The sequence below is a fragment of the Talpa occidentalis genome, unplaced genomic scaffold (assembly GCF_014898055.3).
Source record: "Talpa occidentalis isolate TD23 unplaced genomic scaffold, MPIMG_talOcc4v2.1 talOcc4.3, whole genome shotgun sequence".
Taxonomy (NCBI): Eukaryota; Metazoa; Chordata; class Mammalia; order Eulipotyphla; family Talpidae; genus Talpa; species Talpa occidentalis.
Window position 1 is genome coordinate 4,041,790 of NW_023603184.1, and position 21,042 is coordinate 4,062,831.

Sequence of the window (21,042 nt, forward strand, 5' to 3'; positions counted from 1 at the left end):
TGGGCTACCCCACCTGCTCCCCAGCCTCCCTCTGGACTGTTCACCTCTGCCTTCCTGCAGCTGCCTATGGCTGTGTGAGTGACCAGCTGGTGCATCAAGGCTGGAAGTGCTCTTCCCCGTATTTTCACCATGGAACCTGCTGAAGACTTTATTTGCAGATGACATCTGCCTGTCTCCCCTCGTCATCTGGATGGAAGCTCCATCAGAGCATTGACTTCTGCCAGGCGCTCAGGACCTGGGTTTGACTAGGTGGGTCTGTCTCAGGCAAGAGGAATAGAGACCCCAAAACAAAATCAGCTGAGTCTGTTTGGAGTTTTCAGCCAGGCACAAGGGAGAAGAAAGAAAAAGCCCCTAAATGGCCACAGTACCCCAGTGATTCTGGAATTCCCCAAACCCATTAACAAAAAACCTTCTCCAACCTCTGGCACCCCAAGTAGGTGTCTGTCCATCTGCTGACCCTATGTCCGGCCCTGAAAGCCACGCCTGGACGCCCACTTCTTCCCAGTCTCCTCTCCACCCGAAGACCCTGGATGTGTGAGTGTGTAAGTACCCGACCCCCGAGTACCTCAGTCTGGGTGTCTTTTTGAGGTAGGGTCTTTAAAGAGGCGATTAAGGTAAAATGAGGTCTTTAGGGTGGGCTGTGATCCAATTCCAACCAGGAGACAGACACAAACACACAAGGTGGGGCAGCCCTGTGATGAGGAGGCTCCACATGCCAAGAAGAGAAGCCTCAGAGACCAGCCCTGCCGCCATCTTGAACTCAGCCCTTCAGAAGTGCTGGGAAGTAAACTGTTGTAGGTAAGCCCCACCCCCACCCCTCACCCCCATCTTTGTGCTTTGTTGTGGGAGATGGAAGTAAGAAAACGTTGAAAACCCCCAAGGACTATGTATTTCTGTTAAGGAAGCCTCAGTCCAACGAGGTCGGTAAATTAATCGATGAAAAGGGTGAACGTAAAGGAAAGGGAGGGGCTTAAAATAAAATAAAAAAAAAAGAACAAAGAAAACAACCTAGACATCATGTGTTGACATTTTTTATATTTGGTATTTGTTAAGTCTTTTTAAAAAATTTTTTCAGGCCATTTTTTTCCTTAAAAAACAAAAAAAAGCAACCAACAGCAATACTCTGTACAAGTATAACAAACATTAGAAATATGCATCATTCCAAAATAGTTACAAGAAAATTACAGTTTTAGAGTCCACATCAATACATCCTACTCATGTGCCCTCCCGAGGAAAAATGACTGGAGGGCTCGGCTGTTACACGTGGTCAGAAAGCTCAGAGCACTTCTGACACAAATCAGCATCAGTCACCAAGAGCTGCTTAGCTCAACAAGCACAGTCAAGCATTTCAGAAGGAAACCATGTGCTTCCATCCAGATGGAACTCGAAGGTGAATGAGCTGCATAGTCAGGCCCCAACTATGGCCCCAGGAGCCTCTGACGTGACAAAGTCTAAATCCAGTGGAGTCCATTATGCCAAAGTCTAGCTGGAGATCGTGCCATGGAACAGGCCCTCATGCCACTTCCTCCTGGTGCCAGTCATCACAAGACTTAACTTTGGAGACCAAAAAGCCTTTGCTTGTGAGAGAAGCTCTCACTGACCTAAATCCCCGGGGCCAGCTGACCACCCCTCCTTAAACTTTCACTGACAACAAACCCCACTCTGGCTGCTTTGCCATGGGCAACCACCCAGTTCTAAATGGGGTGCCATCCCCACCACTCCACCCACATCCCAGATTTTAGGTCACTATGACCGAAAGGGTTGGGGCAGGAGCCAAAAGCATATTCCTCTTCTCGATGACCAATCTCTAGCCCCTATGTCCTTTATATTTACACACTAATCTTCCCTTTTCAATCACTATGCTATCAACACCCTCACCAACACTGACCCAGCCCCAGCCCTCTCCAGGGTGCACAGAAGCAGGCATCCTGACCTTCATGTGACCTGCCCATCTGGAATCCAGAACTCTCCCCCACAAGCCTTCCTCCCTGGATTAGCAGTGACGTCCAAGAGAGGCTTGTGGAGCTGCTACCCATGTCCCATACCAAGCAGGAGAGACTCGGCTTTCTGGTTTTTGCATTTTTATACACTGTTTTTAATTATGGTTGCTTTCATCTTTTAAGGGAATTTTAGAGCCCAGTCCTTCCCCAAGATGGGCGGGGCCGGGTGCAGCAGCGCCCTGGGCTCTGACACGCAGGCACCCATCACAGTGGTCTCCTGACAAACCAGAGTGGGGAGGGAGGTGGCACAGGGAGCTACTGCCTGAACAGAGGGGGCTCTCAAGCTCTGCAAGCACCAAGGGCCAAGCTGCTGCGAAGCGGAGAGGAGCCATCCACCCAAACCCAGCTTCACACAACACCCTGGGGAAACACACCTTCCCAGACTCGAAACAAAGGAGCCAAAGGCCCCTCTGCAGCTGAGTCCAGAGAGCCCACTCTGGCTGGACACCCCATGCTGAATGAACCGCTTACTACCAAAGACAGCAAAGGAATCAGCAAAAAGTGCAATTTCCATTTGGGAAGCAGGGTTCTCCCAAAACATCACCCCACCACCGCCTCTCCTTTCAGTACCTCAAAGGAAAAGGGGGACAAAAGACATCCTGCACTAAACCTCTGAATCGAATCAAGGGCTTTCAGGCCACTGTGGTTGACTCTAAAGCCCCCATTCATGTGCAGTTAGTTATCAAAGTGCTGGTGAGTCGAGGAGCGGGGCGGGGTCTGGAGACAGTGAGAGACAGGCACTGGGGAAGACCCCGCGCCCATCTCAGTAGGACACGCCAGTCCTACAGTTACAGCAGGATTTACTACTGTGGGGAACAGCCACAGAGCTCCAGGGACTCGGTAACTCCTTCATACGAACCTTGGATACTTCATTGCCTATCGGAGGATAAATTCAAAACTTCTTCAAAGAATAACCTGAGCCACCATATAAAGTAAAAAGAAACAATCCTTTCATGTTAATGCCTTGAGAAAGCTTACAGATTATGTACCAATAAAATAAATCCACACAAATTCTGAAATTCTTGGTGGATACACACCTGAAGCCCAAAAAAAAAAAAAAAAAATTAATCTACACTTACAAAAAAATCAAAGTAATTACAGCAGCAGAATGAAAAGAGGTTTTAAAAATAATAGTTACATCTTTGATACAAATTCAAATTTTGTACACCTCCATTCAAAGGAATGACTGTTTTGAGAGTTTAGTATATATATATACAGCAGATACTGATGCATCACTGCAGATACAGACTAAAGCCAGTGGGCTTTGAGGGGGCGGGGTCATTTGACACTGTTTTCACACTGAAGTGTTCACAGATTGCCACGCTTTTAAAAACACACACACATACACATGGACACACATAAAATGCCAACCTGAGTAAAACGTTACTAAAAATCTAGAGCATCATGAATCACTAAGTCAGATATTGCACCTTTAAATAATCCTTCTTACCAAATACAGAAATGAGAAAAATTATATAAAACAGGGACAAGGAAAGGACATTACATCACTGTAGGGTTCCCCCTGTCCCCCCACCCCCCAAAATTCTCAAGGTGATAGTTTCCACTCCACTCTCACTCGTGGGCTGAAATTGTGCCAGCAGAAATGCCTTTGGGGACAACTTCGAGGACAAAGGAACAAAGATTGGGGCGCGCACAGGAGGTGGGGCAGGGAGGCTGCCTCCAATCGAATGCGGACACAAATGCTTCTGAGAAGGCTGAACCTCTGATGCTAAACTACTGTTTAAATATTCCGTACATTCCAATCATGAGATTCGATACAAAAATATAGATATCTACTGAGTTTTGCCTGTGGAAGCATAATTCAGAAAAGGCACATGTTCAAATAGAAAAGCCAGGCAGAAGAGGCACCACCTAGCCCTCCCCACATGATAATCATCCACAAGTATGTATTTTCCATCTGCTAGATTCCAAGATACAGTAGGTAAAAATAGACCTCTGATACTTAAAATATATTCAACCCAACACAAGCCTAGCTTTAGCATGTGAATCATATAAAATAGTCTTTTTAAAAAAAAAATCTGTTTTTGAAAAAAGGAAAAAAAAAAACCATAGCTCACTTTTCCTGGTTTTCCATATTCTCCAGAAAAAAAAAGTGAACTCATCCCATTGGTAATCAGGAATATAGTTGACTTGCTCACCCTCCACAGCCCCCCCGCTAGCCCCAACTTCTCATTTGTCATGTTTTACATGAGCCCCTGCACACCCTCACATTAGTTCTAACCAAACAGAACAAAAAATGAAGATATTAGACATATAGAAACATGTCAACATGGGGCATTTTCCTTTGCTGTGGCTGTGACGGTCTGGTTAACTCCAGAAAGGCTTTCCTTTGGAATCAGGCAATGTAACCATTTGTCTTTCCAAATGCAGTCACTGGTGAGAGGTTTTCATAGATTGTCATTGCAGTTGTGTTCTGGTAGATGAGATCTACTTTCGAGTCTTTCTGGGATCTGATAATATCCAAAACACACTGATTGAGGAAAACATACTGGTCCTGTTAAAAAAGGAGAGAAAGCAAATGAACAAAGGCCCCGGGGATCAGCATCCAAGGTGACTTTCAAAGATTACCACCTCCACACTTGCCCACCCAGCCCAAGGCAAACACTTCAAGGGAACATGTGTGGAGAGGAAAGAGGATTCTGGTGAAATCTGAAATCAGTGATTCTTAGCCTGGGCACACTCCCCACACATCCCCTCCCCAAAGAGAAACACTGAGATATTGGGAAGGGCAAAAGAAAGAAAGTGGAAGAATTAATCCAACAATAAAAATTCCAATGAGATTTCCTCGGCAAGTAGCAATGTGTAGGCTAAGGAGGAAATGGGTTCTCAACAGAGGACAACTGGGGTGGGGGGGTGATGAGGGTCCAGTCAGGTGGGAACCGCCTTCAGGCAAACAAATGAGAATCAGGAAAGAGGAAGAAGGGACAGATGCTGACACAGAAGGCTATCCATGGTGCTGTGGGGGTGGGGGGAATCATAGGGCAGAATTGCATATAAAACAGGATTTGTGGGTGTGCACATACATGCACGCATCCCCCCACTCTGTACATAAAGATACAGGCAAACTATAATATTGGCTCTAAGGAGTGACATTGGGGAAGAGAAAGTAAAAAAGAAAAACACTCAATATATTCCTGTACTGTTCCTTTTTTTTAATATGCACAGGTTTATATTATTTCCAAAATATAAAAAAAGGATGAGAAAACATTTGTTAGGCAGGTAGAGGCTGCTTTTCTCAAGAGGATAAAAGGTTGAGAACTACTACTCTATGGCATTTTAGCAGAAAAAAGGAAATATTACCCTTCTGACCAACACAGGAGGTAAATTCCTTTGTATCAAAACCCTGTCACTCACCCCAAAGCACACACCGTACCCAGACCTCTAGAACATTCCCTGCTAGACTCAAAAACACAGCCCATATTCATAGAGTTCTAAATTGGAACAGGCAACAGCCTGATACAGAATTAATATTCTGCTCTCACCCTGGTGAAGCGCATTCACCCCTACAGCTTTGAGGAAGGCCATTTCCCAGTATCTTTGCTGAGAACATGCAGCAAAAACATTTCAGGGAAAGCCAAATCCGACGGCCTCAGACAAATGGCATTGTACATATTAAGCATTCATTTTCTCAATGAGGCAGTTGCCCCGCTGTGACCGACAACTGACGTTCTTTAACACAGGCTGGGTGAAGAAATACTGCCGTCTGAATGCTTGAAGCAGCGTTTTGCAATTTTACATGGTTCATACTTGAAAAGTCTACTTCATGAGCCTATTTTAAGGATGGTCAGATCTCCTTAGAAACGGAGTGAAAATGACAACTTTATGAGTTTAAAACCTGGAAGGCAAGGTTCAAAGACTTGCTAAGATGATTTGGTGAGTCAGGGGCCATGGGGTAAGGAACCCTGATACCACCTAAGTTTACAGCCTATTATTGACATCAGGACCCACTGTTGTTGAGGAATTCAATCCCAAATCACTGTTCTTAAAGAAATCACAGCCAAGAGCCAGAAAGACCTGGAAAGGGGAAATATTTTAAACGGTGGATGACACAAGGCAAAAATGAATAGGGGGGGAAATAAATACAAATGATTGGTTGATTGAAGGGTGGACTGTCAAACACTGATCTTGGGCTCACCTCTGTCTGCACCATTAATGGCCTGTGCATTCGGAGGTCATACACGATCCCATACACGTCCACAGAGTTCTCGTTCTCTATCTGATAGATTAGACGGTCGATGGCGATGAAAGTGCCCGTCCTTCCAACCCCAGCACTGAGAAGGAGAAATGAGTACATGCCAGTGGGTTACTTTTACTGCCAAGCTTGTAAATTCCCCCATTTAAGTACATGTGTGCGGCAAGTTTTTTCTGTAAAGGGCTAGATAGTAAGTATCTTCAATTTTGTAGCCCAAATGTGCATTCTACCATTGTAGCATGAAAGTAACTAGGGAAAACAGGTAGGCAAATGGGCAGGCCACACCCAGTACTTTACTTACAGGCAGGAAATAGATGGTGAGCAGATACTTATCTCCAAACTCATAAAATTTTTTTCTTGAGTTAATAAGGTGACCCAGAGCTGTGTGTTTCAATACTGTTACACAACCAACCAAAATGCTGGATGAACTTCGGGGCTCTCTATGCACTGCCTCTCCCCTGCCCCCGCAGGTGGACACAGGTAGGTTAACAGATAGATGGAAGTCCCCTGAGCCCCCTCGTATGGAAGACACACATGGACTTACACATGGGGTTAGAAATCTGAGCTGGCTGATCAGTTTGAGCATGTTGCTTACAAGAGGTTCTTAAAGTTATTCTGGTAGGACTAGCATGTCACTAAAGCAAACCTTTGATATTTTCAAAAATTTTAAAGCCAAACAAGCTTAGATTTTAATCCTACTTTTGAGGTTTCTACATTTTTGTTTTACAAAGTTGCTTGCTTATTTCAACTGTCTCATCCTTGTTTTTTGAGAGCTGGAGACAGAACTGCCTCAAAACACTTGTCTTATATCCTGGAGCCATTCTCTGAGTGTGAAGTACTGTCTCTTTATTAAAGATTCCCACAGAGTTATTTTTAATTCTAGAATAATCACCAAACCCCATATTCATCCCTAAAAAAAACATGCTGAAGGAAGCAGGTTGTAGAATGAAACCTGACAAGAGTTTAAAGCAATATGAAACCACAGAAATATATACACACATAATAAAATATAAAGTCACATTTACCTATGGAAGTAGAAGAATGAACCAGAGACTAGTAAGTAGAGACTTTAAAGATCTATAATGCATTACTGACAAAAGAAACATAGATGGCCTCACTACACTTCATTGTCATTCCCTATATTTTCATAAGGTTGAAATATTTTATGAGAAAATACTACAAAGCATAACTAAATTGTTTTGATTTTAAAAAAATAAAAACTGATCAGATATGATCTCACAGGCCACAATTTGCCAAGTCCTCTTCCAAAGTCTTGGGACTTGTACAGAAAAAGTCCAAGGTCCCTTATCCAAACCTTTCTTGAATTCATACATGTCTATTATAGTCTTTCTTATGTCATGCTTTTCAAAAGCGTCCATGTTTTTTATTGCATTTGAAGGCTGCCCCCTACCCCCACCCCAGCTGGGTCCCACACCTGCAGTGCACGAGGACCGGGGACTCCGGGGGACTCTGCTTCATGTAGTCACGAACAAGGTACCGGAAGTTGATGAGCAGGTCAGTGGTGTCAGGAACGCCGTGGTCCGGCCAGGAGGTGAAATGGAATTGTCGCAGAGGGTGACTTTCACTGGTCTGAATCTGAAAGCCAAAAGAGGGGTTCAGATGAGGAGGGAAAGGTTAAAGAACATCAGTAAGGCAAGTGGAATCAAGCTGTGCCTGAGCGCCCAGCTGAGAGGCAGCTACACAAATAGTGAGGACTAAAAATTATTATGAATTGCATTTACTGGAGCCAGTTGAGTGCATTTTGATGGCATCTCCAGCATAGGAACTGAAATACTAGTGGAGGCCAGTCTCTGAGACACAGTGATTAGTGAGGAGTTAATACTTTATATGCTACACTATATCCATGACTTATGGACTCTTCAACAATAATTCTTCTAAACTGGGACCTAACTCCCCAATTTCCCACCCCACCCCCATAAGCCTCAACTCTACTCAGTCTACTTCTGGACTTTTATGAATTATTCACAATATGCATAAAATTATGTCTCCTAGTATGCTTGGTTTAATTACATCCTAACAGCTCATGGCAATTATGCCATCACTTCTAATACCTGAGAGTAATGATACAGAAACTGAACACCCCATAGTTTAGTTACCCATTCACCAAAAGCTGGGCATTTGCATGTCTTCCCAATTTTCCCTCCACTATAAATAATGCTGAGTTTTATCTTTGCAAACCATGAGCCTCTTTCTATACTCCCAATGATTTATTTAACACAGATTATCAAGCTTGGAACTACCAGCTTGAGGAGTTAGAGATTCTTATGCCTTTGATATATGCTGCAAAGGGTTATACCTATTCACACCCATGGAGAGACAGCAGTGTGGCTTCTTAACACTGCTTCTACTTTTAAACAACCTTTTAAAAAAGGAGGCGGACAAACTGATTCCCAGAACACCTACATGATTTAATAAGATTTGTTTTCATAACTTTTGGGAAAAGGAGGATCATGTATAAATGCCCTGGAATCCTATTACTATAACTGTCACCATAAACTGCTCCCAACGGCAAATGGCCACCCCTGCTGCCCTATTCCCACCCGACTATCCAAAAGGACTTTAGTTGGTAATAAAAACTCTGTGAGAAATTCGCCTGGAAGGGCAAGGAAGGGAGGAGATGCCAGTGTTGAGTCACACTCTGAAGATTCATTTTATTCAAGATTAACAACTGAAATCCTGCTTAAGAAAGTAAAGCTAAAGTAAAGTAAAGCTAAAGCCTGCTAGAAGTACATGTAGACGTGGATTGTTTATTCCGTAAGGATGCAAAGAAATATTGGGGTTAATAGCAACCCAAAAAGTATCATCCCGAAGTTAATGCATTACTACAGGAGACCCGTCTCTCTTCACCTCTCACTTACATTTTTCACTGTGAAGTCTCTGATGGTCCACTCCGGAAGAACAATTTCTGAAGTATTTGCCACAATTATGTCCCCATAGTCCTGAGCCTTCTTGGAGGGCCAGTATTCCTCACATTTGGTCTAGAATAAAAATGAACTTTTATACAAAGCCTCAGACTGTGGCATGTGACATCACTAAAACCTCCCAAGGGACACTGGATACTGAAAATTGGCACCAGACGCTAAGCCAGCCCCCTACCTAGTTGGTTCCTGTTTGACCCTTATTTTTTTTTTTTTAATTTGTAATTGATGCCAACTCCTTTCATTTTGGGAGCCTTCCCATAAAAATCCAGATTTCTGACTTCTCTTTAAAAACAATCAGATGATCTAAACTACACAGATCCCCAATTCTGCATAAAAACTGATTCAGATCTGAGCAACAGCTGGTTCTTCCCCGAGTCACAGGGCCCACCCCGCTCCCTCCAGTGCTCACCGGAGCCCATCCACACTGTTCACTGAAAAAACTTGATACACACTAACAGCAAGACAAATACAGATATCAATAAAGAGGCTCAAAGTCAGTCATTACTGGACTCCTTGATTTTTATAAAGTCAGTGGGCAGATATGAACAGAAATAAAAAGCAGGAACAACTGCTCTCTAAGAATATCTGAATCCCCACATGGCAAATAACTGCAAATAACTTCACACACACACACACACACACACACACACACCCTTCCTGATGTGTGTCCACTGCAGGTGGTTTCCAAATCTGATCAATTATCCACCACGCCTGCGAAGTCTATGCTGCTATCAAAATATATACCTGTGACCCCCCACTCCAGACTGGCCCAGGGACCTGTATTTGTTTTCAATGGCATAGGCTTCTAGACCACTGCTTCAAGAACACAGGACCAGGACCTACACTGATGTAGAGCTGGTGCCCAGCTTAGCCTCTTCCTAAATGGAGTTTTGTTGCTACCTTGTGGGCACATTCTGAAACTCTATGAACTTCAGCTTCCCCGACTATAAGATAACACTAGCAGGGTTATTACAAAACAGGAATAACATACGAGGAGAATCTGCAAGAAAAAACACACTGGCTCCCTTCCCATTTCATCCAGCGGTCGGTCAGCAACACCCATTCCTCTCCTGGCTTACAATAAACAAGGGCCCCTCTAAATTCACCGTCCTGTTCTCCATTAATTCAGTTATGTCAGTTTCATTTGCCCAGCAGATATTTATGAAAATGTTCCATGTGTGAAGCCCTGGGCTCAGCAGCACCATAAAATTTATTTGGTTTCAATAGGAAAAGAAGAAGTCAAACTATCACTATTTGCAGATGATATGATAATATAGAGAACCCCAAAAACTCCACAGAAAAACTAATTCAACTCATCAATCAGTTCAGTAAAGTGGCAGGATACAAAATCAACACGCAAAAGTCAGTAGCCTTCCTATACACAAACAAAAAATCTGAAGAAGAAGAAATCAAAAAAACCATCCCTTTTTTTACGGAAACAAAAAAAATCAAATATTTGGGAATAAATCTAACAAAAGAGGTAAAGGACCTATACAAAGAAAACTATAAAACACTGTTAAAAGAAATAGAAGAAGACACAAATAAATGGAAAGACATCCCCTGCTCATGGATTGGAAGAATAAACATTATTAAAATGGCCATCCTTCCAAAAGCAATATACAGATTCAATGCTATTCCAATCAAAATTTCAATGTCATTCTTCAAAGAAATAGAACAATTATTGATGAAATTCATATGGAATCACAAAAAACCCCGAATAGCCAAAGCTCTCCTGAAAAAAAAAGAAGGGAATGGAGGCATCACACTCCCAGACTTCAAACTCTACTACAAAGCCATAATCATCAAAACTGCATGGTACTGGAACAAGAACAGACATACAGACCAGTGGAATCGAATAGAAAATCCAGAAATAAACCCACAGATTTATGGTCAACTAATCTTTGACAAAGGAGCAAAGACTATGCATTGGAGCAAAGAAAGTTTGTTCAATAAATGGTGCTGGGAAAACTGGGTCGCTACATGCAAAAGAATGAAGCTTGACCACTACCTCACACCATACACAAAAATCAACTCAAAATGGATTAAAGAACTAGACATAAGACCTGAAACCATAAAATATATAGAAGGAAATATAGGCGAAACACTACGTGATTTGCACATCAAAGACATCTTTACAGACACATCACCCAAAGCAGTGAGAGTGAAGGCAAAGATAAACAGCTGGGACTACATCAAATTAAAGAGCTTCTGCACAGCAAAAGAGACAATAACAAAAACAAAGAGAAACCCCACCAACTGGGAGAACATTTTTGCACCCAACACTAATGATAAAGGACTGATCACAAAAATCTGCAAAGAGCTGATGAGACTTAACAACAACAAAGAAAATAATCCAGTCAAAAAATGGGCAGAAGAGCTAAAAAGAAACTTCTCTGAAGAGGAAATGCGAATGGCCAACAGGCATATGAAAAAATGTTCAACATCACTTGTCATCAGGGAAATGCAAATCAAAACTACCATGAGATACCATCTTACACCAGTGAGAATGGCACATATTAAAAAAACTAGCAACAACAAATGTTGGCGAGGGTGTGGAGAAAAAGGAACTCTCCTGCACTGTTGGTGGGAGTGCAAACTGGTCCAACCACTATGGAGAGCTGTGTGGAGATTTCTGGGCCTACTAAACATAGAGCTTCCATATGATCCAGCAATTCCACTCCTAGGTATTTACCCAAAGGACACAGAAACATCAATTCCAAAGAACACCTGCACCCCTATGTTTATAGCAGCACTGTTTACAATAGCTAAGCTTTGGAAACAGCCCAAATGCCCAAAAATAGATGACTGGATCAAGAAGATGTGGTACATATACACCATGGAATATTACTCAGCATTCAAAAAAGATAAACACATGCAATTTGCAGCAACATGGATGGTGCTGGAAGGGATCATGCTCAGCGAAATAAGCCAGAAAGAAAAAGAAAAATACCGGATGGTCTCACTCATAGCAGGAATCTAGAAAACTTAAATAATGGACCAGGAAAATGAATAACTATAAGAAAGTGAAAATCAAAATCAACAAAAAACTATGAACCAGAGACACTTTTTGGGGGGCGGGGGTGGGAGGGGAGGGATTGGGGTCAGAATGGGGTGGCTGCAATTGTATGGGGAATATAAAAATAAAATTTATTATTTAAAAAAAAAAAATTTATTTGGTTTCCAAAAATGTTGCATTGTTCTTTCCTTTGTATAATAAATAGATTGCCTCCTGTTGCAAAAAAAGGGGTGCGGAACCCAACCTTCTATGTCACGAGAAACGTGAAGCTGGGAACCATAACTTACTCCTCTTTGTTACCTTTCCCCAACCCCTAGCACAGGACCTTACATGTACATGGAGCTGGATAAACAACTGCTAAATTAAAGTGAAATAAAGAACATTAAAAAGAGAGAGAGAAAGAGTTTCTATTATCACCAGGCACAGAGCAGGCACCCTGGAGGAGCAGAAGCAGCAGCCCCTGCTGCGAACTGTCAGGATTAATTCTGGAGGTGAAACCACCATCCAGGTGCTTCTGAGGCACATGAGAGTTTGAGAACACTGGCTTAGGGACTCAACTCCCATTATTCTTCAAGTAATGTGCCTACATGGAAAAATTCAAGGAGCAATATGAGGTCCTATTCCTCAGGCATGGAACTTCTGAAATTAGCATGTGCTCTGCAGTTCTTCTCAGGTGAATTTATGGAAATATGGGATTTTATTAGCAGAAGAAATCTTAGCTTTGCTAGAAGCATTTGGGGGATCTCAGGCTACCATGGGAAAGGGAAATGCTGAGATTTATCTGGGGATACGCCTGCAATTTGGCATTAGGGATTCCAGTGATAAAAACTCAGTTTTAGGCTCACTGAGTTGGTCGAATCCCCCACTTCACAGACAAAGAATTGGGGGCTTAGAGACATGCTGGACATTCACGTGAGCACAAGGCTGGTGAAGGGCCGAGCTGTGTCATGAACTCCTCTGCCCAGCAATCACCCAGGCCCTGCCAGCTACTAACTCCAACCACAGTGGACTCAGGAATAGAAAACATCAACATTTAAGATAGCTGTTTTGAAGACATTTTTCTTAGAGGAGAAAAAGAAAACAAGCTTCTAAGAATAGAGGTGCTAATGTTTGGGGAAGCATATTTTCAGTAAAAAAAAAAAAAAAGACAGGTGGTTTCTAAGAAACCCTCCCTTCCATTACAATCAAAATACATTCATTAAACTTATTTTTAAAATTAAAAAAATATATACTTACCCGTCCCTGTTCAACGCATTTAGTCAACATAACAATGGCGTATACATTTTTTTCCCAGACCATACGCCAAAAATCTTTCAAAGTGTTGGGTAAAGGTCCCTGTGTGGCAATAAAATCTTTCCTGGAATGGTAACCCTAAAAGTGGGAGACAACAGATAGCCATTGTCAAGGACACAGGAAGAAGGGCTCTGAAGACGTGATCAGAACAAGCCAGAGAGGAGGCATCTCCCCACTTACCGGCATGTAATTGGCATTGATGTAGTCATCTGTAGAATGAGTCTGAACTGAAAGTTTGACACGGGAAATATCATCTGTGACATTAAAAGAGGAAAGGTCCTTATTAGCAAGGGGAAAAAAAAGTATAAAATAGCAACATCAAGGCTTCTGTCACACCTTGAAGCTTTTTATATCAATGACCCTCTCTCCTCGCAGCCACCCTCTGTAACTGGGACGCAGAAAAGTTGTGTGATTGTGCCAGCAGAGCTAGTAAGTGGCCATGCAGGGGTGTGAACCCAGGCAGCCCATCACCCTGGCCCAATGCTTACCCACACCTGACTGTCTTTGCAGGCAAAACAAACCTACAGCTATGAGCTTCTCTGCTTGTCCACCGTGCACTGGGAACATGCGAATTCACTTAATTTACTCCTCAAAACCACCCTGCAAGCTTGTCTGCCCAGTTTACAGATGAGGAAGGAGAAGGTGGAGGTTAAGAGGTTTCTTCAGCAAATGGCAATCAGAATTGAAATCTAGTGTCCCCCTCTCACACTTTCTCTAGAGTCACCAAAATGTTCTAAAAATATGGTACTGAATTCAAAAGTAACAAAATTATCAAACTCCTATGAGTGGAAAGATATAAAGCACAAAATTCTCATGTTTTCTAAACACTGTGATCTCAAAAACACACAAACTGTTCCAACTCAAGAAATGAAACAACCACCTTAGGCTGTCAGGTGTCAGGCTGAGCTTTAAGCAGCACCATCCTTTTCCCTGTCTCTGACTACACGCTATTTAACCCTCCCCTAGATAAAATGATGCACCAATTCTAAACCCAGTAACCAATGGGAATTTCAGCTTAAAATCTTCCCAATAAAAAAATCCCAAACTCTGGGCCTCCCCGGTGGCGCAGCGGTTGAGCGCTGGGTTGCAAAGCTGCCCGCGGCCTCTGCGGCGCCAGTTCGATCCCCGACTGCTCCCCGGCCACCAGAGGAGGGTCCCACATGGCACGCAGACCTCTCCTGCCGCCCGCTGCTCCCCTCAGCAGTGTGCTTCGGTCCTTCTGCCTGTTCTGCTCCCCACTCTGGCTCTGGTGAATTCTCTCACCCTCCCGCGCTTCTGACTGTACCCAGTGCATGTAAAAACAAAACAAACAAACAAATAAAATAAATAAACATGCCTCTATAAAAAAAAAAAAAAATCCCAAACTCTGGATTTGAAAATCTCCACAGTCACAGACCTACAACCCCCAGTTAATGCTAGAAGGGCAGTGCTGAGACAGGACCCCCAGCCCCAGCTGTCCCCCTCCAGTATGAAAAGCAAGTCTCTCAGAACAAAGTCCACTCTCAATTCCAAAGGGAAAGGAAGAAATGCACACAGGAGCTAGGAAATCCTGAATCTAAACAGAAGTTAGTATTTTAGGCCAGGAAAGGAAAACAGAGTTTCAAATAAAAAAATTAAAATTAGATGGTGCACGGGTGCCTTGGGGAAGGAAATTCTATGGGAACTCAATCTGAGTGGTGGGGAGAAGCAAATATTGTCTAAAAAATGTAAAATATAATAAATGTTAATATAAAAAATTTAAAAAAATTAAAATTAGAACAGTCTTTAAACATCCTGCTATCAAAATTATCAGCAGAGCCTACACACTCCTGCTAAATCAGAACACAGCTCCGATCTGATGACAGTTCTCACCCCAAAGAGAGCCCACAAAAAACTTTCCAGGGAGAAGGGCTTACATTTCATCTTCATTTTTAACTCCTTCCTCATTGTTAACTCAATTGTTGTGTCTCTGTCCCTTGAGAGTATAGACACTGCTCATTCTTAGCAGAGGGAACAAACCAAATATAATTGGTATTTAGCTGTGGAATGCACTCAGTCAACCAGAGAAGAGTCCTCCTTTTGTTCATTCCAGAATCTAACCGACATGAGAGGCTGTGAGAGAGGGGTTTGGAGCACAGACTAACCTGTTCCTGCAGGCCCAGGTGACCCTGGATAAATCACCTAGCTGCTCAATGCCTCATTTTCCTCATCAGCAAAATGAACATTCTACCCCCTATTTCATGCCGTGAGGGCCAAATCCAATGGAATATGCCTCTACACTGGGCTAGCACATGAGGTGACTCATGAAGTGGGTTTGTAGAATCCCTGACTTTCCTCCTCCAAAAGCTGTGTAACTGTTAGTGACAGAAGAAAAGCAAAATACAATGTGAATAAAAAGACTTACAGGGCAGAACATTATTATAGCGATTCTTTCCTCTATTCTCAGCCAGCTCAGCAGTATATTTTGGTTGCCCAATTCCAACAAGCTTAAGATCCTGGAAACAAATGTGTTGATCATTTATTGCATGTTCAAATATTGTTTATACTAAGCATAGAGAATGACAGAACAGAGTGGGGATGCAGGGATGTTATGGGTTAGATTATGTGTTCCCCCCCAAATAACTCATATTCAAATTCTAAGCCCCAGTACCTGCAAGAGCAATCTTACTGAGAGCTACAGTCTCTGCAGATGTAATCAAGTCAGGATGAGGTTACACTGGGTAGGGCAGGTTCTTAATCCAATGACTGATGTCCTCACCGGAAGAAGAGACAAAGACATGGACGCACAAGGGATGACAGCGGGGGATGAAGGCAGCATTGGGGCCTCCAGAAGCTGGAGAAGGCAAGAAGGGATCTTCCCCAAGAGGCTCTGGAGGGAGCATGCCCTGCCCAACACCTTGATTTGGCTGAACTGTGAGAGAATAATTTTCTGTGGTGATATGAGAGGTAAGGAAACTAACACTGAGGTTAAAAGACAAAGGACCATCTCGTCTTCAAGGAGTTTACCACCTGGGAGGGAGGTGGTCATAACATGGAAACAACAAAAGCTACAAGGTAGAAGTCAGTGCTGAGTACAAGTAACAGGCAACAAGCCTTGGGCAGGGCAGTGCTGAGACACAGAATTCAAGCCCACTAAGGGCTGTGAGCCTGTGCTGGGCTCTGAGTCGTACGGCAGGCTGAATGGTGGTCCCCTCAAAAGACATGTCCATATCCTAATGCTGCCAACTTGTGGATATGAGCTTATTTATTTGAAAAAAGGTTCTGTGCAGATATAACAAAGAATGCTGATATTAGGCTGGAGGAGCCACATGGGCCTCACTCCATTAACAAGATGCCTGGAGGAGAGGTGCAGGCAGGAGAGCAAACAGGCAGAGACTCCAGCCACGCAGCCAGAGGACAGCCTGGGCCTCCTGAATCTGAAAAGGCAGGGAGGATTCTCCCTCCAGAGGCTTTGCAGGAAGCACTGCCCCATATACCTTGATTTTGGATTTAGTCTGCCCTCTAGAACTGTGAGAAAATAAACGTTTGCTGTTTAAGCCATTTGTTATTAGGAAACTAATACGAGGGGAGACAGGATTTTAATACAATGCAGGCAGAGAGGCTACAGCAGGTAAGGGGGGTGAGTTCACAGCCATTCTAGGGGGAAACCACAGGACTTCACATAACCCTCAAGATATACTCACCCACAATCACATATTCATCATGCCCCAGTCCCCTAAACACCCCACCTAGGTTCTTTTTAGTTCACATCAGCTTCCTAATCACTCTAGTTAAGAACCATCTCTCGCCTTCCCAGTGTCCACGTCTCGCTGCATAATCTTCACCAGCAGCAAGGTCAGCAGAGACACGGCGAGTCCCCACCGTCAGCAGCGGCTATGGGCCCCTGGGGAACAGGCTGAAGCATCTCTCTCCCCTCGAAGAGGGCTGCCTCCCCCACCCCAGCATCACCATAAAACAAAAGATGGGCAGTTTTCCAGCTTTCTGGAAAATCCTAAAGCAATTCGAGACCAGGTGACGTACCTCATATTCTTCTGCGAACCCACAGTTGGAGTCAGCTTGCTGTTTCTTAAAGTAGGCCTCAAAATTCTCCACTTTGATTAACTTGGATCTGAAAAAATGAAATAACATATTTGGATCTTTTACCTTTATGACAGTTCAGACTCAAAATTAGAATACAAATTAGTGAAAAAGGAAAGAAGTTACTCACTTTTTAGGTCTTCATCATAGAAAGGGAAAGAAAAAATAAGCAATTAGAAAACTGGCTCAATCATCTCCAGATGACAATAACTATCTCCCCAAAAGAACAAAAACCACAGTATAATGTGTGCATGTGTATGTGTGTGTGTGCGTAAGAGGGTATATTGTGTTTACACAACACTGAATGCTGAAACATGAACACGAACAAGGAAATTTGACTGGCATTGAGACTTGAGCATTTCTCTCCTAGATCTTGCTGTCTTATATCTCAAAATAGGTATTTCTGGAACAACTGGTGGCAGATTGTGGGTGATTGTGGTGTACTTACCACAGGAGGACAGGGCAAGAAGCAAGCCAGGAGACAACACACACACACATGCCTTGCAGAATAACAAACCTAGCAAAACCTCTGGATGATCATAGCCCAACATGTCAGTCAGGAAAATGACAGCAAGTTCCATCAAAAACTTCTCCATATAGTCACTGAGCGGACTGGTGAGGAGGAGGGGTGTTAAATAACTTACAATCGCGCACAAGACTCCAGACACTTACTTAATTTGAGAAAAGGACAATTCATTGTTCTTTGCATCTTTCCTGTTTTGAAAGAAAAAAGGCCCATTAGACAAAAAATAGTAATTCTTTGCTTTGCCCCTTTTGTGTATCAAAAAAAAAAAACAAAACAAAAAACAAAAAACAAAATCCTTTTCCCTGGGGCATTTTCAGTTCAGTGTTGACACTAAGTCACTATTCCTAAGTTTAATGTCGACACAGAAAACGCTGATTACAAATCTACAAGGCTGCTCTTTTATAACATCTAAATAAATTCTTAAAAGTTGTCTGAATATGATTCTTCTGTTCTATACAGCAAATTTCTGTATAGAAGAATGGTATTCAAGCAACTTTGAAGAATTTCCTGGGGTGTACACAGATCAGCAGCGTTACCTTATTGTAAAGTTGACTTCTTATCTCATAGTTTTTTAAATGATAAAACCTTTCTTGATAAACTAATGGAACAAACCAGAAAATACGTATGGCAGGGTGGTAGGGCATTTGGTGCTCTCCTCCATCGTTAGCCAAAACCTCTAAATGTTTCGATTGAATCATTTCTACACAGTTGCATACTGTAATTCTTAAATTACTTCTTTTTTTTTAAGATTTATTTATTTATACAAGCACTGGGTACAGTCAGAAGCGCGGGAGGGTGAGAGAATTCACCAGAGCCAGAGAGGGGAACAGAACAGGCAGATGGACTGAAATACACTGCTGAGGGGAGCAGAGGGTGAGACAGGAGAGGTCTGCACGCCATGTGGGACCCTTGCTGGTTGCCGGGGATCGAACCGGCGCTGCAGAGGCTGCGGGCAGCCTCGCAGCCCAGCGCTCAACCACTGTGCCACCAGGGGAGGCCCTTAAATTACTTCTTAAAATGAAGAATAAATGAAGTTGTCCACAATATCTCGAGTACATTAAAGCAGGTTAGGAAAGGGGTACATGATTTTTTTTTTTTAAGATTTATTTATTTATTTATACAAGCACTGGGTACAGTCAGAAGTGCGGGAGGGCGAGAGAATTCACCAGGAGCCAGAGCGGGGAACAGAACAGGCAGACCGACTAAATACACTGCTGAGGGGAGCAGCGGGCGGCAGGAGAGGTCTGCGCACCATGTGGGACCCTTGCCGGTGGCCGGGGATCGAACCGGCGTTGCAGAGGCTGCGGGCAGCTTCACAACCCAGCGTTCAACTGCTGCGCCACCAGGGAGACCCAGAAAGGGGTACATGATTCTATCTGAGTGTGTGTATTCCTGAGCTTGGTAATCACATCAACATTAACAGTGGTTTTGTGTAGGGAATTAACCATTTTCTTGGCTCATCTTTTCTGCAATTTTTGGTCATCAACATGTATTACTTTAACAAGAGGTAATAAAGCTGTCTGATTCTGCTACCAACCCCTCCGCTGCAAAACATAAATAAAAATAGAATCTAATGCAAAAAACTGGCATAGGAGCATCACCTTTCAGGTGAAGAGGGCAAGGTGGTGGCAGAAGCACCAGGCATGGTCTTTGTGGGGAACCCCAAGCCAGGATGGATCCTGGGGGGAGGGGAGGGAGGCCCTGATCACAGAGCATGAGTCCCAGTGAATGCATAGGATTCACAAGCCACAAGGCCGGACATGGGGTGGTGCAGGGAGGTGCAAAACCCAAGTCGAAGTCCATTTCCACACTGCCTGCACACAGCTTCGCCATCCCATTTTACGGAAGAGCCTCCTGAGTGAGATGATTCATGGCAAGCACAGCTCAGGTACTCAGTAAGCTCAAAAAGAAGCTGTTGTTTTTATTTTTGAGCTCCCTCCAAAGGTGTTCAGATGAAATAACAACAGAGGAGATACAACACACCATGTGAAGTGCTTTCTTAATGCTCTTTGGCATCACAAGGGCAGCACTGTTATCCCCACACCATAGGTGAGGACATTAAAAGGCTGAGTGTCTTGTTCAACTGAGCTAGCTCTGGCCTGAATCTCCTGACCCCCAGGGCTGATTTGTGAAGGAGAGGGCACCTCTGGAAGCATTGCCCCACACTGAGGTATTCACCCGGGACCTAATGTAGGGCTGGGATCTGACTGCAAGCCCTGCAGTTCGGGGGTGGAGATGAAATAGGACTAACCAGACAGTGAAGACTGTGGATGGTGGGGACACCGAGGCTCGTTAGTCATTGGACTATTTGTCCAATGCTCGAACATGTGAAATTTTCCATAATAAAAAGCGCCCTTGAAAAGTGGGGTTTTCCAACCCTTGAGAGCTGACCATAGAACTGAGGCATCTGGGGGTGGGGGCACCAGGGACCATGGCGGGGACCATGGTGCTTCAGTGGTGGGTGAGCTACGGTGACTACACCCGAAGCGGGTGATCCTGTTCTTCCAAAGCACAAACAAGGATATAATCCAAAAGTACTTCAATTTTTAAAAATGGGGTTTTAGGTGCCTCCCTGGTAACACAAGGGGTTAAGCACCACACTATGAAGCAATTTGCAGCCACTGCAGCACAAGTTCTATCCCCGGCCGGCCAGGAAGCAACCCACATGGCTTAGCAGACCTCTCCTGACTCGCCTGCTGTTCCCCTCAGCAGTATATGTCAGTCAGTCTGCCTGTTCTGTTACCCACTCTGGCTCTGGTGGAGCCTCTCACCCCCTGCATCTCCGGCCTGTACCCCAGCTATTGTATGCATAAATAAATAAATCTTTTAAAAAAATTTTTTAAATGGGGTTTTATCATTAACATTAGCAAGTCACCTTTTCTTTCTCCAGAAGATGAAGCCTCCCACAGACACGATAGCCAAGGCACCAAAGATACATCCAAAAACTGCTCCACAGATGACGCCTGGGAAGAGCCCGAACAGGAAGCACTTCAAGA

The 21,042-nt window shown here is 43.6% G+C and overlaps 1 protein-coding gene across 1 annotated transcript in view; it reads right to left on the reverse strand.

The window, feature by feature from the left end:
- Window positions 1-1,022: 1,022 nt before the first annotated feature.
- The window catches only part of PTPRJ (protein tyrosine phosphatase receptor type J), a 143,765-nt gene continuing 123,745 nt past the window's right edge, over window positions 1,023-21,042 (reverse strand). Inside the window, exons 15-25 of the mRNA XM_037522255.2 lie at window positions 20,922-21,009; window positions 18,193-18,234; window positions 17,651-17,659; window positions 17,464-17,551; window positions 15,848-15,938; window positions 13,645-13,718; window positions 13,408-13,542; window positions 9,093-9,212; window positions 7,649-7,809; window positions 6,157-6,292; window positions 1,023-4,515 (exon numbers count right to left, since the gene is read on the reverse strand). Of these exons, the coding sequence (XP_037378152.2) occupies window positions 4,357-4,515; window positions 6,157-6,292; window positions 7,649-7,809; window positions 9,093-9,212; window positions 13,408-13,542; window positions 13,645-13,718; window positions 15,848-15,938; window positions 17,464-17,551; window positions 17,651-17,659; window positions 18,193-18,234; window positions 20,922-21,009 (1,103 nt within the window). The 3' untranslated portion in view covers window positions 1,023-4,356. The remainder of the gene's footprint in view (window positions 4,516-6,156; window positions 6,293-7,648; window positions 7,810-9,092; window positions 9,213-13,407; window positions 13,543-13,644; window positions 13,719-15,847; window positions 15,939-17,463; window positions 17,552-17,650; window positions 17,660-18,192; window positions 18,235-20,921; window positions 21,010-21,042) is intronic.